The sequence below is a fragment of the Eucyclogobius newberryi genome, unplaced genomic scaffold, assembly GCF_026437365.1.
Source record: "Eucyclogobius newberryi isolate DKJ021-1_F unplaced genomic scaffold, fEucNew1.0.hap1 SCAF_11, whole genome shotgun sequence".
Classification (NCBI taxonomy): domain Eukaryota; kingdom Metazoa; phylum Chordata; class Actinopteri; order Gobiiformes; family Gobiidae; genus Eucyclogobius; species Eucyclogobius newberryi.
In genome coordinates, this window is record NW_027315735.1 from 18,239,415 (window position 1) to 18,266,878 (window position 27,464).

The 27,464-nt window shown below is 40.2% G+C and overlaps 2 protein-coding genes across 2 annotated transcripts; one reads left to right on the forward strand and one right to left on the reverse strand.

The window, feature by feature from the left end:
* Positions 1 to 589: 589 nt before the first annotated feature.
* Positions 590 to 6,866, forward strand: sash3 (SAM and SH3 domain containing 3). The gene is made up of 8 exons (XM_072436574.1): positions 590 to 816; positions 2,418 to 2,513; positions 3,678 to 3,812; positions 4,195 to 4,327; positions 4,442 to 4,593; positions 4,720 to 4,920; positions 5,692 to 5,836; positions 6,479 to 6,866. Exons 1-8 carry the CDS (start codon positions 742 to 744, stop codon positions 6,742 to 6,744), a joined length of 1,203 nt encoding a protein of 400 aa, XP_072292675.1. The 5' UTR covers positions 590 to 741; the 3' UTR covers positions 6,745 to 6,866.
* Positions 6,867 to 8,324: 1,458 nt separating this feature from the next.
* On the reverse strand, positions 8,325 to 26,755 carry zdhhc9 (zDHHC palmitoyltransferase 9). The gene is made up of 9 exons (XM_072436626.1): positions 26,136 to 26,755; positions 20,180 to 20,340; positions 15,501 to 15,659; positions 14,143 to 14,280; positions 13,851 to 13,899; positions 13,462 to 13,564; positions 11,495 to 11,598; positions 11,347 to 11,428; positions 8,325 to 10,938 (listed from the first exon to the last, which is right to left on the reverse strand). Exons 1-9 carry the CDS (start codon positions 26,297 to 26,299, stop codon positions 10,756 to 10,758), a joined length of 1,143 nt encoding a protein of 380 aa, XP_072292727.1. The 5' UTR covers positions 26,300 to 26,755; the 3' UTR covers positions 8,325 to 10,755.
* Positions 26,756 to 27,464: the final 709 nt, after the last annotated feature.

Here is a 27,464-nt window from a genome sequence, read left to right on the forward strand (position 1 = left end):
CTTGCACTGTGCGTATCAACTTCCTGTAATCACTGCTTTGTTGTTGGGTTTTGAGGTTGTTATCCGTGCAGACAAATTCTCAAACATTTTTTGTCTTTTCAAGTGAAGTTGTGATGCCAACCTGAAGACTATTGACGGGAAACTAAAGTGGGGCATCCTTTTATCATGTGGTTAGCTACCCAACCAAAATAACAAGCTGCTTACACTGTATTTCCCTCTTTGTGACCAATATTTTCCATCCACTGTACTTAACATTTACAGCTCGGATTGTCTTTATCTAAGATATTTTTAACTTTCATTTATGAATATGGTCATTGCAGATGCTATTTGAAAATGCTTAAAGAAGGAGACTATTGATGTGGGTAGTGTATTTATTTGAGAAAGCTTGCATTGGTGAGGATTTGACATGTTCAAGTGCATGCTGTAAAAATGGCTCTCTAATCACTAAACTTACTCTTTCAGCTGTTTCTTGTACAGTGATGTAAAGTCATGTTCAAGTTGCATACAGCCCTAACCACATGCAGTGAGCAAACACAAAAAACCTGAGTTACCTCCCTGGTTTCTCTGAGGCCATGTGACTTCCTCCCAGCTTCTGCTCTTCTTTCAGCTGCTCAGACACTAGCCGCCGCTCTGTTCTCTCTCACTACAAAACTAGCAAGACACCAGACACCCCTGAGCATTACTGGAGTTTGTGGAGAAGGATCTTTTTCTAAAGGTCCAGAAAACGTGGGACCAAAGACGATGCTGCGGAGAAGGCCATCCAATGCATCTGAGAAGGAGCAGGTGCAGAAGAAGGAGCAGGTGCAGAAGAAAAAGGTGAGTTTGGTTTATCAAGTCAATCAATTGTGTACAAAAATGTGACCGTATATAATGTATAGAACCATAGTGACCATATAAAGTGATTATGTTTGGGTGAATTTACATGATGGCTGAACATACTGTGCAACTGCAGCTTCAGTAAACAGGATGTGGTTTATGTTATATAGAGCTGAAGTCACATCAGATATTCTATACACTAATGTCAATACTTGTATGCAGTTAAACTTTTATCAGTACAAAGTTTACCTGTGTCTACTGCTGTATTCTGTCCAATTTTATACTGTAATAAATGTGTCGCTCCCTGTGGTCAGATTCTTACTGCACATTTCATCAGGGGGCTCCACACTTGTCTAACTCATTAACCTGGTAAATGAAACAAACCAAGTGCTCTGAAAACTGGCTCTGACGCATGTTTGACTCAACTGGTATCTTCTGTGGCTTTGTGAAGCACAGTTCGGTGTTGTGAGTCACCAACACTTGCCAGAGGAATAGGCTCACCCTGCAGGAGCTGTGAGTGTTTTAAGTGTGCAGAGACTCAGTGTCAGGAGCTGCAGAGGTGCAATGATTGGTTGACAGCAGTTGCCCAAGCTCTACCTGTTTCCTGTGGTTTGTACTGAGAACACTGAGATAGCAGCTGACAGTTTAAAATGTAAATGGCACCCGGTCGCAAAAAGAAATTGAGATTTGTTAAAATTACTACACTGCTGCCCGTAAAGCTACAACATTAGACACATTACTTTCCTTTTTTAGTGCTGTGAATTGTGCTCTTCTACAAAGTGAAGGTCACTTCATAGTCATGCATTAGTCATTACACAATTGGTGGTGGCCACAGCTGCCCTGATGGAAACATGGCTGTCATTCTGCCAATAATGCTTTGTCTTGGATTCATGGTTCAAGGTTTTGTTATTGTTAAACACCATACTTTATACCTTTATACCTTTATGCCCTTTACTGTTATGAGCATCAATTTTCTGACCCACATTGAAATAATTAGATAAAAGGAAGATGTATTTGCATTTATTTCCCGTAGAGCAGTGGTTCCCTTACGTCTCTGTCCCCTGAGCTTCCTCTCACGCTAACTCTGTGATCATGACTCCTTATGAGTATGAATCTACTTGTATGTACATTTTTACAGTTTCTAGTCATTTGTTTTAATCATTTTTATGTCAATCCTTGATAAAAAAAAAAAAAAAAAACATTCTCAAAGATATACTACATATACTATATTTTGCAGCATGTTATATTGCAACTAAAATTATTACACTGACAGAATAACCATAAAGCATGACAGGCAAAAAAAACATTTCATAAATGTGCAGTATCATTCAAAGCAACAAATAAATAGCATAATGAAACAATAAATAGCCATAAAAAGTTATTCATTCAACTCAAATACTACAAACATCTCCCCACAATTGAAAAGAAAATGGAATATAGTAACTCTTTTTTTATGACAGACCTAATTCCACCTTCTCCAAAATCTTAAACTCATTCCCTGTAAGAGCGTGCCCACACCCCCCCTGTTTGGAAACACTGTTCTAGAGATACTTCATTATATTTAAATGTTTCCCTTCATTTGTTATATCTCTTTTTTACAGCTCACGTTACAAAGATCAAGCAGCTTCAAGGATTTTATGAAACACAAGCCCACATCCCCTGTCGCTTTGGACAAAGAATTCAGTTTGGAGGAGTCGGTGAGTTTCATCCTGTGAATAACTTTGGTTCAGTATTTAAACATGCAACTTCCTACTCTTGTTGCAGTTTATTTATAAGGGGCTTCTCTGTAGTAGTAGTTGTAGTAGTAGTAGTAGTAGTAGTAGGTAGTAAGAAGTAGTAGAAGGTAGTAAGAAGTAGTAGAAGGTAGTAAGAAGTAGTAGAAGGTAGTAAGTAATAGTAGGCAGTAAATAGTAGTAGGCAGTAAGTAGTAGTAGTAGAAGTGTGTCTGCTTCTGTAGAGGTGGAAGTCGTATGTAAAGCTCAGAGGAAGTCAGACGGGTGCACTGAGCCCAAAGGACAGGAGACAGAACATCCTCTGTGAGAGGCAGCCGAGCACAGAGCCGCTGTCTGCAAATACCTTAAGACTTTAAACACCAGCAGGGGGAATTATTCACAGACTCTAAAGGTCAAATTATTTTATATAATTGATTAAGTCTGAATTAATCAGAACTATTGTTGATACTTTAGCCCCTTGAATGATCTAAGTCCTATTTGTTTTAGTTTTACAGCCTGTGTGGACAGTGTTTTCTGAAGGGTTTCACAATTATATTATTACAGTGAGGTAAAAAGGGTAGGCCATGTTTTTTCTGCATGTCAAGTGTTAATGTCTTTGGAATAATATATAATATATACCTGTGACTGAAAGAAACTGATAATTAGATTAAAAAAATAAAAATAAAAAACATATCTCAAATCAAGGGAATTTGTAAGGTTCAGAGAGAGTTGTTAATGCATGATGTTGAATGTGCATGAATGTTATGAATATTGGTGACACATTAGTTGCTATAGGCCTGTACTCATGAGTATAAAAGTTCTACTTTTACTTTTCTGTCCATGTACTTTTACAGCTGGCTACTTTTGATCACACATTTCTCATTTGGCTAGATATCATATCATATTTATTGGAAACCTAGATCTATAATTGGATAACTGGATACCTCAGAATGTGCTGCAGAACATAGTGCAACAGGTTCACATGTGCACTCTCAGATGTGCACCGTGCACCTGGCACGTGACTTGGTTGTGAGCAATGTGGGTGGCATGGCTTACCACAAGAACTCTGAAGTGTTGAAAGTAAAGACTAACAAAGACTTGTATTACACAACAGTTTGAAAACATAGATCATTCTTTTTTCTTTTCCAGGCATTTGAAGGAGAGCATGCCGAAGATGTGGGGAAGGGTGGCATCAAACTGGGCAAGAAATGGCGCAACGTCATTTCACGCACCATGACTCGCAAAACGTCCAAGATGGTGCAGAAGGCCCTGGCTGAGGAAGGAGTAAGGATTAACTAGTGAACATGCACTTTGTAAATATCACAGCAAAACTGATGATGGGCCAAAAATTAAGCTCAACAAACAGTAAAAGGAGCTTGAAACGAGGAAGCTGTTCTGTCGTCATCTAGTGGACAAATATGGAACTGCATTTTTGAATACATGTTAAATAATGTGCAAAAGCAGGGGGATCCCTGTGCTTTTGCTAGACAATATTAATAACCTCACTCATTAAAAAGCGTAGACCATAATGTTTATCCATTTACAATAACCTTCCCCAATAAATGTTTTAAAATATGGACACCCTCGTACTATAACTACATGCAGTGTTTATTCTATATGTATCATTTGTGAGGAGCAATTCTTAAACAAATATTGTTTTGTTCAGGCCGACAGCTGTGAGGACCTGTCCCCTGTCTCTCCAGACTTTGTTCCCGATCTGAGTTTGGGACATAGGATATCTGTGTGCTCCACAGGATCAGAGGACACTGTGCCCAGCCCCACCAGGCAGCTCTCCACCAGTGAGTCTTCAGAATCATAATTCATAAACTGTTCAGAAGCTGTCAGTCTCAGTAAAACACTACAGACCGAAAGGATGTTGTTAAAATGTTACTCATCTTTATATTTCCTCGTAGACTGTGACAGGCAGAGTTTGGACAGTGGCTACAGTCAGCGGGACAGTGTGAGGCTAGAGGACAGTTCCTATAATGGCCCTTTCTGTGGCCGCGCTGTGGTGCACACCGACTTCACCCCGAGCCCGTATGACAACGAATCACTCAAACTACAGGTGAGGTTTGGCCTGTTCCTCATCCCAGTATGTTCAGTTTGGGAAGCTTGTTTACTCTATCTATACATATTATAGCATGCATGCATTAACCACAGTTCTGTAAATATTGTGCCTGCACTCTTACAGAGAGGAGACATTATCCACATAATAGAGAAGCCTCCAGTGGGGACGTGGACAGGGAAACTGAACAACAAGGTGGGATCCTTTAAGTTCATCTATGTTAACCTGCTGCCGGACGAGAGCCCCTGCACCAGGCGACGACAGCACACCCGCAAGAAGAGCAAACCCAGGACTCTGGAGGAAATACTGGACAGAATTGGACTCACTGTAAGAGACTCATTATTCACTATTAGAAAATCACAGTTTTTCTTCTGGCAAGGCAAGTTTATTTGCATAAGTAATTAGAAATGCTTTACATATCAAGAAAAGATGCATTAACATCAGAATACAAACAGTTAGAACATTATAACAATTTAAAAGAGAAGAGTGCAGATAAAATCCTAAAGCTGTTTTAGTCTCGATTTGAACATTGTCAGAGGTGAGGTCAGTCTCACATCTTCAGGAAGACTGTTCCAGATTAATAACTACATAAACTGGCCAGTTCCTCCTCAGAGATCAGAATGGCTCATGTGGCACTAGTCATCAGCTCCAGTCCAACATGTGTCACAAGGTGGGACTGGACAAAAAAACAATCATATTTCTAATCTCCATAAAAAAGACAATACTCATTTGTGATACAATTTGTATAATTGTGATAATTGCAAGTGATTTTTCACTTATCACAAAGTACAATTCTTTAAAAGAACAATAAACACAGAAGATGGTACAGTTAATTGAGAACATTTCCATAGCATTTATTATTTATATTATTTATTTTTGCCATGATAAGCCTGACACAATTTCAACATTGCCAACCTGTAATTGCCAAATATGCCTTATCACAAGGACATAAAAAGTGTTTTATTATATTGCTGAGTTCACACTCATACTTACAGTTTACAGTTTACAAAAGGGATACAATTGCACGTCCTGCTGTTGGAACACATTGGTGTGTTTGTGTAAACTGCCATGACAGTGTGACTGCTGTGTGCCTGGCAGGAGCTGAGTGGTTTGCTGTCGATGCACGGTTTCCAAAGCCTGGAGGACTTCACAGGTCTGAAGGCGTCGCACCTCAACGAACTGAACATCACTGACCCAGAGCAGCGCTGCAAGATCCTGGGCGCCACGGAGCTCTTTAGAGAATGTAAGTCCAACTCTGACCCATTGACCTGTTTGCAGTTGTATTTTCAGTCTCGGGTGGTTTTAACCATAAAAAAATACAAGAATTTGACTGATTTGCATAACGGCGATGACTGCAGGCAAAATGTGAAATGGTATTTGTTAAAGAAGACGTATGATTTTACTGGTATTTAGTATTAAATCTTAAATACACAGATCCTTATTTTTGTTCCTTGCAAACTGCAAATTTGATCCAAACCTGATTAATAATAGTCCATTGACCCGTTCAAAACTGCAGAACTTCATAGTGGCATTTCATATTAGAGTGGATTTTTATTGTTGAAAACTACTACTCAGATTCTGAATGTTTTTAGATAATAAAACATTAGTCAGAGTACTGGGGGTAGGTGAAAACTGACAATACAGGATTACTCAAACATGAATCAATCAAAATACTACTTTTAGCTTGATCATGATGAGGGGAAACCATTCTAACATGGTTAAAATGCAAACATGTCTGTGATGACTGGGCCACAGCCGACAAACACATTCTCCAAGGCACTGGCCAGTGTCTAAAAGTGGTTTATTCATATCAGAAGTTCTCACACACCTTTTAAGGGAAAATTTAAAACTTTAGATTTAAAATCCTGATTTTTGTTTCCTGTAGCTGATGAAGAGTCAGAGTCAGCAGAGGATGACGAAGAATCTGTAAAAGACACAAAAGAGCCCAGAGATTCAGGTTGTTTTGAGAGCTCAGAGAACTTGGACAAACCCAAAACAAATTCACAAGAAATGACAGAAAACTCATCCGACCAGGAGAAAGACCTGCCAGAACCGGAGGTGAAACACGAAGCCCCCTCAGAGGAAGAGGAGACCACCATCGAGGAACAGATGAAGGAGCTGACAGTCACTGAAAACTCATTTCCGAACTAATGAATGAACTTGTAATCATCTTGGACTGTGAAGGAAAGACTGTGCTCCAAACTGAAACCAAATACAGCTTTTAAATGGGCACAGATGTAAATACGACTTGGAAGTACAGCAGTAACCGATTGTACTGCAGTACTTCAGGTGCTGACGGGGCCATTTGACACTGGTGCAAACTCTCTGAAGCATAACGCATTTCACTCTTTACTTGACTCTCAGTTAAATGAATGTTATTGGTTTTTGCTTGTGTTTTGGACTATGAAAGGCCTGTTTGTGTCAGAAAAAACAGGTATTATCATAGTCATGCCACACTATACCATTTATATTCTCAGAGATAATGTTTTGTTTGTCTTTTTGATCAAACAGAGATGATCAAGACGTAGCAAGGATAAATGAACAACAACATCCTGTGTTTTGTATTATTATCTTGGTGTCTTGATGATGGGACATAGCTGTAAATAGCACTGCATGTTTTAACAACTCCAGGCAAATTCATTCTTATCTCTTGAATCATTGCCACCACATTTTTCAATAAATAGAAATATTCTGAAATGTCTATTTTATGGTGACGGTTGCACTCACTGTCTGGAAGTAGATTTTTTGAACTTTTTGAAGGAAATATGACATATTAAGGGAGTAGGGTTGTAAAAACGTATCAAAAATCTAATATTAATCAATGCTAAAACTAGTATTGAAAGTATTTACTAGTTTGAGCAAGTATCAATAGTGTTTTTTTTTTTTTAAAGGCCCTTGAACAATACAAAGCGTGACCTTTTCTTAACAGGCTTAGAATGTTCTGAGCTTTGCCAGAACTAGTATAAGTTCACTTGGAAACATAAAGAATGTAATATTATTTTGTGTTGAACATTGTGTTGAAACAGGACACATTTGAGAGACTGTGGGATAGTTGTGTCATTAAATGTGCCGTGATTTTATTTAGTTTTGGGGATTTTCTGTCCATTGCTACTTGTGTTCTTTTCATTTTAGATTTTTCTCTCTGGTCGTGTTTTGTTCTGTGTTTTCATGTAAAGTTTTCTTAAAAATGAATAAATAAAAATATTAACAAAATTAAAAAGAGAAAGAGCATCTATTATCTAAAACTTTAACCTAAAAATGAATCATTCTCTTTGTGGTCTATTCCTTCGAGTACCGTGACAACATAAGGGTGTAAATCAAAAGAAATCCCCCAAATCTTTCAACTGATAACAATGACTGAATAATGCTTCAACAGAAAAAAACAAAAACATAATTTCACATTTGTTCGTAGCACCAGAAATGACAAGAGACATTAACCACAAAACAGCACCATCTCCATGACAACGAGCCACCTCCTGCTGAAAACAACAACAGCAGTAGTCTGGCTCTCATTGGCGCTGGTGCAGTGTAAACACTTCCTCATGTAGAAGGTGATCTCTCCGTCTGCGCTTCACACTCCAATAAAAGACTGAAAGTGACAAAAGAGGAACACAAAGGATTTCACAAGTTGTTGCAGATTGTTGGATTCCACCTTTGGGCTTCATCTGTTCTTGTGTTATGTATGAAACCCACAGTTTTAGGCTTTATCGTTTCTATACCAGACACAAGGATCATGTAAAAGAAGTGAGTTTAATTGGATGAAGTACACAGAATCACAGTGTTGATACTAAAGGTGGAGACTTCCATCACCATATTTCAGAGCGTTCAGATTTGTTTACACTGTTAACCAATCCCTTTAAATGTGCTCAGAACTATCCCTTTAACAGCATCTATTACATTCTCGTTTACTGACTGGTTTGGTCCTGACTCCAGTGAACAGTTTTATTCAAATGTGTTACATTTCCTCACGTCACACAAACTTGTGAACAATTTACAGTAAACACAGCCAGTCAAAAGTTGGAACACACCATTTCATTTAATGTTTGTCTTTATTTTTACATCGTGTACTCTCACTGAAGGCATGACCACTATGACTGAACGCACATGGCCTCATGGTGTAAACCAAGTGTGAAATGACTCAAACCCTCTTGGCTTCACTGATGAGCCAGTCACAGCCGTCAAGTGAAAACCAGCCGACTTCATCATGAAGCCCGAGGGTTTGCAGCGCAGTCAGCAAAGCAAACCGTGGCTACTTTCAGGAACCTGGATCTACAATATATTCAGATTGATTTAACATTGTTTTCTTTGCTACTTTATTCCATAAATCTTACTTCATAAAAACGCAAAGGAAAATCACTGAATGAGAAGGCGCATTTAAACCTTTGACTGGTTTTGGATTTGAAAAGAAATAGATTTAAACACTTATCAGCTAAAACTGAATACAAAAAACGTAAACTTGATCAGTAGATTTAAGCAGAAGTGCTTGAAGAGTGATGTTTTGGCCTCAATGACCAATGACAAGTTAGCATCTACACAAAAGAAAACACAATTAAAATAAATACATTATCAATATTTGCTAGGGAGCCGTTTGCCTTTAACCAGTGGTCAGTATCCACAACCCCAACCATCATTAGCTGTATAAATACTTATTTACATAGAGCATGTCTAAATACTTGGTCAATTCCTAATTTCTTTCTTGTTAGCTGAAAATTTTATTATTTTTTTTTTTTCAATTTTGAAGAAGTTTCAATTTGACAGATACATTTTGGGTGTATTTAAACTGCAATACTACTGACACACTGGGTTTCTACTTGATATATTATTTCACAAACACTGTCTTGCAAACACCACAGGCACTAATACAAACGCTCTCTAACCGCTAATATCATTATAGTGTAAGAAGTGTCTTCTCTGTCGCTTGTTTACCCCAGTGTGAATCAGGTCTTCTCTGACATCGTGTGCACGGTGGAGCTGGCTCTGCTGTGAGCCAAAGGAAAACTGTCAAACTGTTGAAGTGAGTGAGATATAAAAGACATGGGTGAAGAGACGGAGCTTTGTGGGACAAGAGAGCTCTGTCAGGAAGATCTGCAGATGGAGTGCACATCATCACACTACAACACTGGCTGTAAATATATCAAAACATGCGCCTGTCAGTTTCACCACTCATTGGCCAAAGACTACTACAACTATTGTCTATGTACAATTTAACAATGGCTATGTTTTTGCTTTGTTTAGTCTAGGTCAGTGGTTCCCAGCAGCAGTAAGAGGCGTGACAGGATTTTGGCATCACTGGGTCGATTTGAACATAATACTCGCAGAGAAAAAGTGACTGCACAAAGCTTTGCCTCGAAACAAGATGGTATTTTCCATTTCTGTCTCTTATGCCGAAGGATCCACTGAACTAAACCTTGGCATTTCTGAATGAACACTGGTATTAAAGTTCTGAAAAGGTGGTGGATCTCAGCTGCATTGGACAGTGCAACTGCAGCAATAAGGCACTGTTTCAAGTGTCTGCCGTCATTCATGAAACGTCTTCGCTAACACTCAGAAGATCACCTGGTTTATTTTTCATGAAACTGACTTATCAAAATGGAAGGACTGTTTTGATCAATTCACAACAGCGCTGACTGCAGCAATAACTTAAAAAAGGTAGATTGACTGTCTTACAAGTGAAATAATTTAGATTTCCAATGCGCACACACTCGCCCCCTGTTGGACATAATCATGAACTGACCGGCACAACCTCCACAATCATCAGCTTCTTTGTGATTTGCATAGAGCATGTTATATGTGCACAACGAAAACAACTTTGCCGATGGCTCGATTATACTTTCACAATACACGTTGCTATGCAATTTTAAATAATGGACAACAGTCTGATGGGCTGTATCAAAAGAGGACATTGTTTTAGTTGCATCCAGCATTGTCTTATCCATGCAGTGTTAGGAGACAGGATACAGCTGACGTCCCATTTTGTCCTCCATCTTTCCATAAGAGTTCATATTTGATTAAGAGGTCTCTGTAGGGAGATGGCTGCAGCAGTAACTCTTGTGGTCGAGTGATTGAGTGATGCGCACACCAAATGTTTAACTGTTCATTTCCTGAGTGCGCAAGATACTGGAGGAGGCAGGGCAAGGACACAAACTCCGCCCTCTGGTGGAGTTAATGAGGTTTGTCCTTGACGATAGATGTCTCCACGTCAGTCTCGGGGGAGGCCAGGGGAGGCTGTTTGGCAGAGGGCGGGTGCTCCTCTTTGGGAGAGTGGCTCTTCTCTAGTGCTGAGCCAGCACCGGCCTTGGCTTCATCAGGCGTATGTTCATTTGGGATAAGAGGAGCGGTGGTTTTCTGTGGGCAGAGGACAGGACGTTCAAACATGGTGCCAAGACATGGTGCCAAGAGGAGAAAAATTGCATGCCTTAACAAAAACATTATCTCAGATTTAAAGGCATGGCCATTCTAAAAGTAATTTTAAAATTAGAGTTTGCAGTGGGCCCGGGACTGTAAACATTAAAAGGGCTTATATCATACAAAATCAACTTTTCTTTTTTTTGATTGATTCCTTTAGTCTTTAGCTAGAGAACAGTCTCTATCCCTCAGATGAGCAGCTGAACAGGGGCTACTCACCAGGATGAGTCTCTCTGTACCTGCTGGAGTTAATTCTCCAAAATATATTTCTGGTCTTAAATATTTGAAAAGTCAGAAAGCTACACAAGTTTATATAAAACTCCACTGAGAAAAGTAAATGTGTCTCACTGTAGTTTGTGGTGCAGGGTCGGTGTTAGTAGCAGGAGGAGCAGCCAAATCGTCCTGCATCAGACCTCTTCTGTCCAACACACTACACACAAGAAATGATTTACTCACTGACTGAGACACGAGAAGGCACTCATTTGGGGACATTTACCTGGGATATGTGGGCCCACAGAGCACCTCACAGCAGTTTTTGATGATGTTTTTGTGACTGTATGGATTCTGGAGGCGGTTCTTCCCTGACCAAGAGCCTTTGATCTGTGTAAACAATGTAAATAAGTTTTTTCACATTCCCGTACTTCCACCACTTACAAACAGACAAAGATTAGCTTGTTCTCATTTCTAATTCAATGTCTTGTTTCGAAGACAATAGCCTTTGGGGGAGTTAACTGTTCTTGATCTTTTGGATCTCTGCATAGAAATGTGCATCAACTAAAACATTTCAGACAGAGTTTATCTACCAAAAGCAAATCTTAACAAATGTCACAGCATTTTGTACAATAGTTAGGAGCTGACACTTTTAAGGTGAACACTTTTCAAATGTACAATTCAACAAGTGAAATTAGAGCCTGGACATGACTAGAATCTACAAGATCAGCAAGTTGCCCACTTCTACTTGTAGAAAGCAGGGCCTTGTACACAAACTTGTGTGACATGTTTTACCAGAAACAACCTAAAACCACAAGATGTCATATGTGTGCTTCAGCTGAGTAACCTCAGAGTGCACCGAGTGACCCGGTGGCACTGGACTGGAGAGCTCGCAGCAGAAAGACTTCAGTTTGTGAAATGTAGGTCAAAGCGGCCCTAGACGCAGACTGAGCGGCATACAGAGCATATGGGAGCCCAGCAACAACACTCCAGGAGCCTCTTTTTAGACATGTTTTTCTGCTGCAGTTTTCCACTTCTCTCAGTGTGCTTGCGCCCCTCCCTCCACTCAGTATTTTGGCGGCGTGCCCAGCCCTGCAGATATCGACGCAACTATTATTAGTTCAATCACAGATATTGAAACAGTGGGTCTGACAGCCATTGTGTCAACTGCTACTGCAACTTCACACTATTCGCTCATCAGTGTGCTTCATTACTGATTAAATGTATAAAAATGAGGCCAACCATCCCACAGGAAAGAAAGAGAGGGATTATAAATAAATCATTACAAAGTATGAGTGCGAGCAGTAGCTTTCAGGCATGACTTAGAACCACTGCTGCTGCTCAGTGCTAGAGCCCCTGCTGTCAAACATGGGCTCACAAATACCTCAGTTACTGGAAGTACACATACTCCAAGTAGTACTATATACAGACAGGCATAAACTGTCCAATCATCCACCTGCACAGCCTGCTTCACATCAACTACAGTGACTAAACATTGACTCAATGCTAATGTGCCTAACAAATCAATACTTTCCTCCTCATTTAGACTCAGACGGGAAGCTCACTTCCACGAATAGCGAGTTTAGACAAGAATTATTTTAGGAATAAAAGAAGCCATTTAAGCAGTCTATTTCTGTGCATTAAGAATGCAGCCATTAGCATTTTAAGAGAAGCAATCCTGTTTGACATATGCATTGTGCAGAAGGTTTGGCCACTATCCTCTTGTAATTCTATTAATTGAAGAGTATAAAACAGCAGGGTTCACTATCTACATAAATAATGCTATTTGGTTTGGATGAATAGAAATGAACAAACTACAAGCAAATGTCTCATTTCCCCCTCAGGATGTACCGTTACAAGCAGCAACTTTAGAATTACACAAAATACTTTTATTACTCTCGGAAATAAACATAAATCCTACTTTTGGTTGTTGTTTTCCCTCATCAATAACATATCTGGAGGGTGTCGTTTCTTTTCATGTCTGCATATTGTCTCTTAACAGCCAGTTTCTTTAGATAGTTCTCATCATTTATTTCATTAAGATTGCCTACTTTAACATGAATCTCAATACTGACACTAACGGCTACAGGTGTGAGCTTTGTTTGAGCCGTTCCACTCTTTAGCGCTCATCTTCTCACACTTTCGACACAGGGAAAAGAGATGTAAATTATTGTAGCCTTAACCTAAACAAAGTAGATGCAAAGCGTCAGAGGCCGAGTGCGAAGCGACCGCTGCGAGCTCAGATGCACTTACGTCCTCGTTGGTGGTTTGGTTCAGAGAGATCAGGTACGTGTGGAAGCCCGTCAGTCCCACAACCGACCACAAGGTGAAGAAACACACCAACAACTCGATGACAGTGAGGAGCAGTTAAAGAAAACAGTAACAGATAATTCTGTGGTTATGAAACCCCGAACGTGACGACACAGATTAAACATTGACCAACAGTGAGCAGAAGTGAGACTGATAGGCGGGACAGAGATGATGAAATGGTTTAGTCAACATCCGCATGAGAGAGGACTTTAAGGGTGCGTTCACTCTTGAATAAACACCATATCAACCAGGAACTAAACCAGGACTAGAACAAGACCAAACAGTGTCCGTAACTGGGCTCAAACCAACGTGTCTTAAGTATGTAAGGATATGTTCCAGGTGTGTCCTTCAGCGTGTTCAGAAAACCACTGACCACAGAGCCTGAAAAACAAACACGCAATATTACAACACCTTGTTACTTTGATATTTACTTACAGAATACAGCACACTCTGTTCACACAGGTTCATATTTGTTTTATATTCCATTTTAAAAGCAGATCTAGGCATTGTCCTCTTATTACCCCATACAGTGATGTCATATGAAACACTTTACATACACACGTCATGTTTGCATTTCAGATATAGCTTGAACTTGCGGCGTGTTTGCATTGAGACGTTACTTACGCATGGCCACGTGGACAATGTTAAAGGTGAAGATGTAGACGGTGAGCAGAGACAGTGATAATGTGAACAGGTAGAAGTATCTGTAGTTCCTCTTGCCCACGCAGTTGCCCACCCATGGACAGTGGTGATCGAAGCGGTCTGGGCACAAGAGAAAGAACATCAGGATCAATTATACATCCATCAGTGTTAAATATACTCCAGTACAAACACTGGTGTTATTGGCAGTCCAAAACTACATAATTATAAGAACATGTGCTGGTAAGAAATCATATAAATTAAGAAATATAAGGATCAATATACTTGATCCTAAGATGGTCTTGATCAATATCAAGACCACATAAAACCACATTAAAGAAACTATCATTTGTATTAGAAAATGCCTCTATTGTTGGTGTAATTCCTCCTATTTCAAAGATTGTCATCTGAAAATTATTTCCGGATTGAAGTCAAAACATTGATCTAAAACATTGTCCAAACCCGAAACAACTTATTCTAAATTTTACAATTAAGCTGGAATTTTGAGTTTTATGACAGCACTAAAATGTGCTAAAAAGTTAAAATTATATATTTTTTTCAGTTTGTGCTACAGCTTGTTATAAATAATAGTTGGCATTATATTTTAATGATGTCACAGTTTCAGATGGAGGGCAGAGCTGTATAACTCTATGGAAGATTCACTGCTTTTGAAAGAAATCACCAAATCTATGATCCACAAATGGTGAATTTCATAAATATTGGTTTGGGATGGCCCCACAAACTTAATCTCATGGCATGAACTTTTTTCAACAGTCTTGTTTTTAGGGTTGAATAATGGCACCACTTTCTAAAGCCACAATGAAAACATAATGTCACTTTTGTTTATCTATGCTGAGAGAGAAGACATTGAACTTGTGGATATGTCCAGTAAAAACAGAGATATGAACCATAAACCAGGAAAACAAACCTGAATTCTGACCCGTCTCCAGCTCCAGTTTAAACTATGGGGATTCTAAAGTGTCGTGAGTGTTGGTCTATGTATTTTCACACTCAATCTATATTCTCTAGTCTAATATAGTCAAGTGACTAGGGAATAAAGTGGCCGCTGATAAAAGCAGCGCTGTCTACAGCGTTTGAACAAAGAAGCACCAGTCTTCAGAGTGACTGAGCACTTCGTCTGTCGGAGCTGACACTGTGCGCTCTCATATCACCTGCCAGTCTAGAAACAGTTAAACACCTTCTTTAATCAGGAGCCAAAAGGAGCTCGACAAAGACATTTCAAGGCCCTCTCTGAAAATAAAGTTGGGACTTTTATAACAGCTATTTTGTCCTAATTTTTGCCATTTCTGAACCGAAGCCTTTGCTCCTCTTTGTTCCCTCACCGACGCAGTTGTCACAGATGCTGCAGTGCGAGGCCCGCGGGGGTCTGAAGATCTTGCAGGTGTAGCAGTACTTGAGTTTGACAATCTGGTTGTTGATTTGCACGTTGCGGATTCGAGGTGGGGCGCGCTGACCGGGTGGCACGTTTCCATTAGCCGCCTCTGAATAAAAAGCACAAAGCACTTTTATTGTTAATGCATAAAGTTCAGAGTCTGTATTACATAGACCTCGAGTTACTGGCACCTGCTTCCAGCATATTTTGTTAACAGGCGGTGAAGAATGAGTAAGTGTTGACAACGGCTACAGAAAATGAGATATACATCTGCACAGATGAACCTTGAAAACTCAATACACTATTTATGTTGTGGCCTTAGCAGAACTTGGCTTTTGAAATGAATTTCTAAGCAGTCTCAGCTCCACAGAGTTATAGTACATTTTACAAGCGTTTCACTCTCATTATGTTTCTCAGCAGGAGTCTGGAGCGAGTGAGACGAGCTAATGAAGAACATGGGGGAAATGTACAATAACATACACACACAGAGTGTGAATTGTGGCCCGTTCAAAGAAAACAATACATTAGATAATCAGATAGAACTGTGACTGTTGTTTTGAAAATATACTATATACAAAAAGAGTTATACAATTTCAAATTAGAACACATTAAGGTCACATTAGTTCCTTCTTTTACAAGTGTTACACGTCAATAGCCTTTAGCGCATGTGCTAATGTTCTGATAAAAGTAATAGTACTTAGGGGTGGACGATATTGAAAATAATGTTTATAATTGTTTGGAGAACCCCGATAACGCTTGTCTAATTATACCATGTCAATCCAACGAAAATGTGTTAAATTATGTCTTTAAAAGTGTTAGCTGAGGTTTAATTATGAAACTAATGTGAAATATTATATAGACTTGATATTCAAAACAAGATTCACAATATTAGCTACATTTTGATATATTCCCCACCTCTGATACTACAATAAATAATCTGATATGAAAATACATGATTCAAATTGCAAAAACAACATAGCTGGTTATGTGTTACTTTGAGCTCTTATGAAATTTCTATCTACCAAAATGAATAAATGAATAAATTGTAGATGGAAATTGAAACCATATTTTTTATTGATTTACTAAAGTATTTAATAAATCTGAAGCTGAATTGTATTGCATCTCGTGTCATAAACGAGCAGCTGGATTTGTGTCGGGAGAATTCGACGGTGCAGAATGAATGAGTCATCTTGGGGGATAATGGCTCCCTCTCGGGCAGAGCCGAGTCTACAGAGGCATTACATATTCCATGAGGAAGCTTGTGCTCACATTAACATTCCCCCGTGGGACCTCAGCCTCACAAACTGCATCCACAAGCCTTTCTGCAGATACTGTCACACTCGCACACGCCCACATCTGCAGCCTTAACAAAGACGCTCCAGGACCACTCTTTTCAACAGCTCAGAGTGCAGCGCTGGAGCTTGTTAACGGAGGTTTTCCATTTTTTTTTATCCCGCAGAAGGCTACAAGTGACCCATTTTAGGCCCGTGAGTGATGAATATCTGGCTATTTCAGGTTTACAGTCGTCAGGGGGAAATGTAAAATATGAAATAAAAAAAATGGAAGATATGACCACTTCTGCCACGAGAAAGTTTGAGCTTAATGCACCTAAACGGTCCAAAGAAAGACAAGACGTGAGAGCAATACTGTGCATCTGTTTGAATTCAATTAAAATGTAACAAGAATACACAAACAATAAAATAAATTGAGTTGTGCAAGAGCATCCAGCGAAAAATACCAAATGTCCGCCAGCATGGAGGTCTTATTGCTTTGCCTGGAATACTCCACAGTATGGCATTAAACTTAATCCATCTTGCATTCATTTAATCATAGCAAGGCCGGCCACAATAACACATTTTGAAGCGGGATCTATATTGCTACCTCAACATATCACAACAAACAATAATATTAAAATTGTTTAATGCCACTGACGTGATAACTTTAAAGTCGCAGAATTCGAACAAACAATAGCCTTGAAAAACATAAGTAGCAACAAATGCAAATCCCAATGAAACACTTCAGTCATTAGTTGGTATCTATAATTTAGAAGTTACGTATTCGAACAGCTCAAATCATATTAACCAAAATCAAAACAACAAACAATTTCCCACAAGAAAATGTACACAATATTGAGTGCACAATGATATTGCTCCAGCTTTCATCGAACGATACGTAGATGTGATCATTTTTGTAATCGTAGCTGTTGGTAGTGTTACATAGTGCACATTAAAGTCTCTCATGGAGGCATCGAGTTTGAACAAAACAATAATAAAGAAAATGTATTTATCCATGAATTCATAGCAGGCACATCTTTGAGTCATCATGGTCTCTACATTGTCTACAGTAAAACCTTTGTCTTCGTCATTGAAGGTGAGTCAGAGCCGTAATGAGCGAATCGACTCAAAGGACTCCACACCCCTTTTTTATATATACTCCACTGTCAATACTTTCACCTATGACACACAGGAAGGGACAACAACTCATAGTAACACAAAAAAGTAAGCCGGCAAGTAGCAATCTTTGTTTCATGTTTGTTTTGTCCATTTTATTTTACTTATTTATACAGAGAAAAAACATTTAGAAATGTTCTTTTTTAATGGGTTTAAACAAACAAACACAGGATATCCAAATAAATCAGAAACAAAAGATAAAATACATAAAACACATTTGTACACACACACACACACACACACACACAAACCCACACTATGAGATTAAAATATGTTTTTTGGAAAATTGATTTTAAAACAGCCGCATCATTATAATTTCCGAAATTGGTCTGCAAGGGCTGCTTTTTAACTTCATATGTTGCACACTCAAAGCAATATATGTGTGTGGACCAGCATGTATGTGTGTGAAACAGCACATACGCGTGTGTGGAACAGCACGTATGTGTGTGGAACAGCACGTATGTGTGTGGAACAGCACGTACGTGTGTAACAGCATGTGTATGTGTGTGGAACAACATGTGTGGAACAGCACGTACGCGTGTGTGGAACAACACGTACGTGTGTGTGGAACAACATGTACGTGTGTAACAGCATGTGTATGTGTGTGGAACAACATGTGTGGAACAGCAGGTATATGTGTGGAACAGCAGGTATGTGTGTGGAACAGCAGGTATGTGTGTGGAACAGCAGGTATGTGTGTGGAACAGCAGGTATGTGTGTGGAACAGCAGGTATGTGTGTGGAACAGCAGGTATGTGTGTGGAACAGCAGGTATGTGTGTGGAACAGCAGGTATGTGTGTGGAACAGCAGGTATGTGTGTGTGGAACAGCAGGTATGTGTGTGGAACAGCAGGTATGTGTGTGGAACAGCAGGTATGTGTGTGGAACAGCAGGTATGTGTGTGGAACAGCAGGTATGTGTGTGTGGAACAGCAGGTATGTGTGTGTGGAACAGCAGGTATGTGTGTGTGGAACAGCAGGTATGTGTGTGTGGAACAGCAGGTATGTGTGTGGAACAGCAGGTATGTGTGTGGAACAGCAGGTGTGTGTGTGGAACAGTATGTATGTGTGTGGAACAGCAGGTATGTGTGTGGAACAGCAGGTATGTGTGTGGAACAGCAGGTATGTGTGTGGAACAGCATGTGTGTGTGTGGAACAGCAGGTATGTGTGTGTGTGGAACAGCAGGTATGTGTGTGTGTGGAACAGCAGGTATGTGTGTGGAACAGCAGGTATGTGTGTGGAACAGCAGGTATGTGTGTGGAACAGCATGTGTGTGTGTGGAACAGCAGGTATGTGTGTGTGTGGAACAGCATGTGTGTGTGGAACAGCAGGTATGTGTTCCTACCTCCTACTGTAAAAGTATTGTAGGAGGTAGAGTGTTTAGCTACCAAGCTCCTGTGTTATGGAATCAGCTCCCGACCCATGTTAAATATGCTGACACAGTCTCTTCATTTAAGTCCAGGCTTAAAATGTTCCTCTTTGAAATCGCTTATGGTCAGACCAGTTAGGAACAGAAATATAAACCCACAGCTTTAGCTATGCTGCCCTAGGAGAAACTGTGCTGGGGGAAGTATGGCAGCTTGAGCACTATCCTCTTCTTCTGACTACTTAATCTATCTAACAATATGTATTCTTTAATTCCACTTGCAAACTCATCTGCCTGAAGAGTGGGTCCAGCTCCAGTCTCCCTCGCGTCCGTCTGTCCGTCTGTGAAAGTCAGATCTCTCTTTCACTCTGGAACTCCTCCAGGTTTCTCCTTTTTCCCCAAGAAGGTTTTTGTAGTTTTGTAGGACAGACATCTGGGACATCGTTCCTCGCCACCACAGACATTGCTTGATTCATTTTTCACTGTTGCCCTCAGAGGCAACTGTTATGATTTTTCAAAAATAAATTGAATTGAATTGTGTGGAACAGCAGGTATGTGTGTGTGTGGAACAGCATGTTTGCTCAAATGACCCATGGAGCTCTATTGACTTACACCTTGAATGGCTGTAGATACGTTATCATCAGCACAGACTGAGCACAACACTTTTAAAGTGAAAAGCAGGCACAATGGTCAAATCTACTGTGATAAAATGTAGAACAACAGAGATGGTGTTTATCAAAATCTACGGAGCTGGAAAGCATCATCTTTTTTGTCTGCTGTTCTGTCAAAATGTAGAGAAGTTAGTGTTTCTTACCTATCTCCATCTCAATGAAAGTGGCTTCATCAGGGAGAGCGCGAGGCAGCACCCCTGGGTCACTGAAGCTGGTCCTCAGCAGCATTGCTATGACCAAGAGGAAGAGAACTATTGCAAAAACCGGGATGACAGGGGACAGGTGGACAGCCAGGTACGGACACCTGCAAGTGACAAAAATACAACAATTGAGAGCATTAGTCACTTGGTCAAAGCGTATAACTAGACGAGCTGCACAAAGGTCAAAGAAAGTGTGATTTGACAAGTAACGTGTAACAATCTAGGTTCAGTGCACATTAAGCACAACCAGCAGAACATCTGAGAGAAGATTGAAATATTAACTAAACTAAAACTAATCAAGAATCCCATACATTTCAGAACATGTTTTTAGCAATTTAACTATAAGGACAACAGCAGGATATTTGTCTAACACATTCTAAATAATTGCAGTGAGCTGATAATGTGTGTCAAATTGCCCTTTTAATTCCATTGTGATCATTTGCGCAGCATTTATAACTATAGCAATAAGAAACAGGTTATGACAATACAACCTCTTACATTTGGTCCTGTGTCACGTGTACTTTACAGAGCTAAATGATTAATCTTGTGATTTATGTTTTAATTGTAGGATTATGTTCAAAGTTCACATTTTAAACATGTCCAGGGGCTAGTAGATTTAAATATGAACTACTAAACTAAAACAAGAATCATTTATTAGAGTGAATGTTTGAATAGGTATTAACAATGTTGTTGTTAGCAGAGGAAAATATGTTACATCAATAAATGCAGTCAATTTGCAAACTGTGTTTCGATTGCAATATATATTGTAACCTTAAAGATTAAGGTTGTGAACTCTCGTGGTGGTGAAGCACAGCAGAATAAAAAGTCACCTCGTCTTCAGGGAAAGAAGGGAAAAATTTTTAAATCTCTGAGTGTCAGGACTAAATCCACTGGTCCTGCTACCAGAGCGATAACAGCAGGAGAGGGACAGGGGGACAGGGGACAGGGGGACAGGGGGCAGAGGGACAGGGGCACTGGGCAGAGGGACAGGGGGGGCAGAGGGACAGGGGGGGCAGAGGGACAAGGCGGCAGAGGGACAGGGCGGCAGAGGGACAGGGCGGCAGAGGGACAGGGCGGCAGAGGGACAGGGCGGCAGAGGGACAGGGCGGCAGAGGGACAGGGCGGCAGAGGGACAAGGCGGCAGAGGGACAAGGTGGCAGAGGGACAGGGCAGAGGGATAGAGATGAGGCCCTGGCTTCTGCATTGGCTTATGAATTTTTAAAGATCTGTCTGTTATTCATAATGCATCACTAATGTTCCACTACAGAGTTTATACGGATCACACCAACTGCAGCCTGAGATGTTGTTTTAAACGTTCACTTGGACGTCTAAAGCTCCAAGTGAACTCATGTTGTCATGGTAATGACATTTACACCTTAATTTCAATATCAAGGAATATACACCGGTACTCAATTCCGATTTTAATACCATAGTGATCATTTAAATAGGCACTTTCCTCAACCCTACAGTAAACCTATAATAATTTAAACCGTGTTGGTTTAAAAAGAGGCAAATCGTTTCCCTTGCATCATGTAGTTTTTCCCAGAGGTAAACACAAATTAATTTGCCTTTTGTAAACTTGGGAGAGACAGTTTGAGAGATCCAAGACTGACAGCAAATGCTATTTACAATATGTTTTACAGTGAAGCTGCTGCTGGAGTTACTAGCTGCATTAGCCAAGGTATTTTAAAAAGTATCAAATATCAGTAGATACTATAGTATTACAACAATGAGGTGTGGCTTATCAGTTTAGAGTAATCTATTTAAGATTTGAGTAACTTCCTTTATTTATTTGCAGTAGGTCTTTGTTGTTAGGAATGAATATATAGTATTAACTTTAAGGGCTCACTAACAATTATTTTAATTGTAGATCAGTCAGCAATTTTTTCTCAAGTCAAACGATGATTTATATTGTCTTATATTGTAAGTGTTGATGACTAGAGGCTTCTATATAGAGAATATTCATGAATAAGGTGTACTATTATTAAAATTGTTTTCTTCTTTTCAAACTTTAATTAATAATAATGTTGCATTTGTTATAAAAGGTATTTTCGTATGCGTTGTTTGGGTCTGCATAGTCCAGATAATGATTACGTTTATTCTTTTTATTCTCGGCTCGTCATGATGAGTTGATTAATCATTGCAGGCCTCTTTGTTGCTTTTGTTTATTTGTGATGTGAAATGATCTAAAAAGTGCCCAGACAAGCCTTTTGTCCCGTCAGGATTCAGCATGCTCTGTGTTGTTTTCCTATTTTAGCACACTGCTGCAACAAAAGAGACACTTCAGGTCCTGGAGCAGACAATTCAGTACATCACCTGCTTTTACACACATGCCAGAGTACAAAGGTCTCCTGTCTGGCTCCCTGTGCACATGTTAGGCAGCATACCTGAGGGTTCCACGGCACACACCTGCAGGACCGGTCCGAGCAGTTTCCTGCACTTCCTACAGCAAACAGGCCCTGTGAGTTATGTGTGCACTATTTGTGGAGCAGAGATGCCGGCCAGAGGAGGAAGGCGGCCTGTCGATGCACTCTAATTCCCATAATTATGACTGGTTGGCATTTGAAGCACACTCTTGTCATCTCTTCCCATCAGCCCCTCGCGTCCTTCCTGTGTGCGACCATTTCCTGACGTGCTGCTGCTCTAACAGTGTGTGTGTCTAAGTGTGTGTTCATCATCACAAACCCAACGCAATCAGCTCTAGCTCAGGTCCATCAGGCCAAACGACCAGCGAGCACACGCCTGGTCCTCATTCAGCCTTCTGTCGACAGTTTACCACTCCGCAGACAGCGCAATTAGCAGATCAAATTGAGGTTAAGAATTTACTAAAATAGGTGTATTAAGTGTGTTAGGACAATAAGTGTGTTAGGACAATAAGTGTGTTAGGACAATAAGTGTGTTAGGACAAGCTTTTGAATTTGGAACGTCCACACAGAATGAATGATGAAATATGTGTTGTGTATATTTATACAAGTATAGGTACTTCACATTTCTATTCTGTATATTTATTCGGGCTTAATTTTTCATTTTAACAAGTACAATGCGCACAGCAGAGGACTGTACTGATGCACAGGATAAATACAGTTTGAGCAGCTAAACAGATAAACGTAACCATAGGAATTGCATAAGAATGCCTAATCCTTTTATTGCTCTCAGTGTGGAGAGATTGAAAATTACATTAATGTGTCTTTGAGGTGACTCCTGACGTTTTCCTCAAGCCTTTCAATGTATGATTTGAGCTGATGTTAAACTGCATGAATCATGTGATCGTTGAAGGACTTAAACATTTGCAGACACTGACGTTTTACCATCAAGTTTATAAGAGCTTTCTGTTCAAACATGGTGTTCAGCTTGTGTCCATACTTCAGGAAAGAATAGTCCTTGTTTACTATGTAGTAGCTTGTATTCATCATAGGCGTGGGCCGATCATACAAATAACAACAATATCATGAATGTTGTTTTGAAGATATGCAAAGTCAAGTATATTGTCTCTATGGGTGTTAATATCGCAGTTTTGTGGGTAATTTTAAAGTCATTTCAGATTTGTCTGATACTAAATCTAAACTAACATTTAAATACTCATTTTTATGACCGTTTAACAAGGAAAAGAAAAGCAAGCGAGAGTACAGGCTGCGTTTACACGTGTGCATTATCTTTAAATGCAGATATCATCTGGTGTAAGTGCCTCAGCGTTATGCAACATTTAAATACCACATGAGAGATGAAATGTCAGCAAATGTCCGTATTCTGTGACTAGGATTAAAGCCTGGATTAATTATTACGTCAGTGTGTGCACATGTAAGGTGGAGTCAAATATGAATGAAAGAATACTTTGAATTCAAATAGGAGAAAAAGACTGGAATGATTTTGAGTGAATAAATATATAAACTTCCTTGACCGGGAAAGTCTAACAGCTTCCACAGAACAGAACACTGCCCAGTGAAACGCTATAAAAGGAGCTTCTCGTCTCTGTGGGGCATAAATCATGTTATTGCTTGTTTAGCTGGGACCAGCAGCTGCCTCTCATTGGCTGTGAGGTGATGGGTGTGTGCTGAGGGCCCCACATGCAGCCGTTAATGTCCACCATCACCACATGTACTTTCAGTCTGGATATTTATTAGAGAGATTACGGTTTAGGACTCAATTATGACTAAATGTAAAATCACAATTATTTGGCTCATAGCTCAAATCTCCAATCATTAAACATAATATTGTTGTGTTATAGATAGAACATTGACTTAGCACCAGGTTCAGTGGCAGAATGAGTGCACAAATCCTTCTGAATAGAAGGAAATTCATTTTTTATTATAACAGTTTTGTAAATGAATATATTAATAATGTATTGTAATACATTATGATTACACATTGCATTAATTGCACAGCCCTTTTGTGACTTACCGTCACAGACAGTTCATATCAAGAGGTGTATCCTGGGATGTGGCTCTTCACCTTTACCCATTCAAATACTCTATGTTTTAATACTACCAAACAATCACAATTATATTTAAGAGGATTTGTCTTTCGTTACAAATATATGCATTATTTGTTCCTAATAGGTTTCGTCATTTATGGATGCTCGTTTCCGCTGTTTACCACAAATTACAGCTCAGCGAGGGCTTTCTGTGCTTTATGTTAATGGCTGCTGATAGAAAAGAGAGCTATGAGCCAGAGTAAGGACCGCTTTCTCTACGACGACCATCAAACTACAATTAAAGAAGAGCTATATATATTGTCAGACTTGATCAAAATACATGAGGATTTGCAAATATTCTCATCCTTATGAAAATTCCAAGGTTAATAAAATACCATCTTAAATAGCTAAATATATTGTTTTAGCATTTTAGCAACAGCAACATGCTAAATTACATCAAATGATATTCATAAGCCTTAAAAGTTTGTCTTTAACAACACACACCACATCAAAAATGGGACTAAACCAGGACTAGAACCAGAACCGACCATAAAACCTGCCGTTCAGATCAGAAGCTTGAAATGAACCCCATGTTGACTGGCCTAATCTCCACAATAATATCATCCCTGTTGGCGATAATTAGGTTGCGCTGTAATGTGACCAGAGTAAAGCAACAGCCTGGCAGCCATTAGCCCAGCGCACACAGCCCTGCTCCACCGTGGTGCTGAATCTGAGCTGCCTCTCCCTCTCGCTGCTCTGGACAACGGCGACTTGTGCCTCAGCTCAATAACAGTGCAGAGCGATGGCAGGGCTCGGGTCGGGCAGGCATCTGCTCACACAGCAGAGTCCAGACCATATGTACAGTGTGGCAGCGTGAGATTCTGACTAGAGATTCCTGTGGGGCAATAGAGCAACAAGCAATAATGACAATTAACTGAATCGCCTCTTGTAATTGATGCTCCGACACATTGAATCAAACGTTTGGATAGAAGGAGATTATTTACAGTGTTTGTTTCCTCTGCTCAGTCAACAACATAGACAACCTTTATTTAACCAAATATGAGGCTGGGCAGCTAAAGCCATTGAATATTAACCATCTCCACCAGGGATCAATCCTAAGCACGTTCTTTTCAGTGGAAAGAGAATGGTCAGAATCTCAACAGAGCCAGGATTTCAAAAGGACAGTGTGCCACATTGAGTCAGAGAGTAGGCCACAGGTTACAGAGCAAACACTGATTGTAAGAGGCACATTACCTTTACAGATGCCATAAAGGATCATGTTGATATGAGCAGAACTATTTTAAAAAAAGGCCCATTGTGAAGGGAACAGTGCAGTGTCAATCACACAAGGGTAAAGAGGCCTGATGTAGAATATAGGTTTGTACAAATAAGACTGTTTACAAACGAGGCCCATCTGAGGTCACAGTTGGAACAGGGCAGGCTCTTCTCTCTGCACAGGCCTGTGAACAGAAGGCCGGTCGTACTCACTCGAATGCGAAGAAGAGCGCGCAGGTGCCCACGATGAGGAAGAGTGTGAGGTAGAAGACTCCCTTCTGCCGGGCCATCATCACGCGGCCGTCGCAGCAGAAGGTGTTCTTCCCCGGGAGCTTCTCCCATTTGCGCACCTTCTTCGTGATCATCACTGCGGACATGATGCTGCCGGAGCCCCGGCTCTGGAGGACGTGGATCTGCCGCTGTGGAGCGTCTGCGAGTGCTCAGGAAAACACAACAATGTTCTCACGATTCAAAACTGACACTTATGTGAAGACAAAGAGTCCGGTTAATAGACGTGAAGCCGCGTGCGCCAAACCGATGCCGTGGACCATTTCCCCCCCGCGCGCAGTGTCGCAGTCACATCATCTATTTATTTAATCCAGACGATTCCGCGGGACGTTTTCCCCCGTCTGACCGCAGCAGGACATTTCAGCAGTAAAGTTCTCACAAAGACGAGGTCAGGCCGTCACCGTGAAGGCGCAAAGTGAGCGCAGAATCCTCCGAGAACCTGCGGCAGATGTTTCCCACCGGAGGAAGACGGCATCAGCGCGGAGCTTGACCACCGGCTGACTCATATCATCTCTGAATGTCCAAATCACGCACACGTACTCGCTGAAAGAGCCGGGAAGGACGTGGAAAGTGACACGATAATGTCCCGATAATGTCACGATGATAACGAGGCGCAGCGCAAATGGAGGAACGGGAGATGTTACCGTGGCTTTTCCCGCAGAAAGAAGATCTGGTTTAGTCAATGGCAGAAAACACGCCTAGATTGAAATGCCTCATCTTAAAGCGGCAGGACAGAACAACAAAGCGCTGAATGTCTCACTACAGCGCGTTTTAGACTGAGAATGATCCTGCAGCGATCATTAGATTAGACTCAACGCTGCTTTTTGTCATTTAATGTGTCAATGGTCCTATTACTCACATTCACTGATGAGAAATACTAATAGTCTTTCCCAAAGTAAATGTAAGAATGTGCTCATTTACAAGTACAAGTACTGTAAAGATACTACTCAAAGTACTAGGTGTATCAATATTTTATACCAAATTTTAAAGTCGTTTTAGACAACACCCCAAAATCTATTCAATTACTGTAACGTGAGTATTTGTAAATAGTTACTTTCCACCCCTGGACAGGAGTTGTTGTTTTTTTTAAAATTCAATAATAGACTTCTTACTTATTCCAACCTGGCAGTATCAATAGTCAATAGTCAGTTAATGGCTGGATTATAATTGTTTTAAACAGACCCAAGCAGGATTCGCCTAACCAGTCTAAATTACGTTAAAACCACGACTATAGTTCTGTCTCCCACCAGCAGG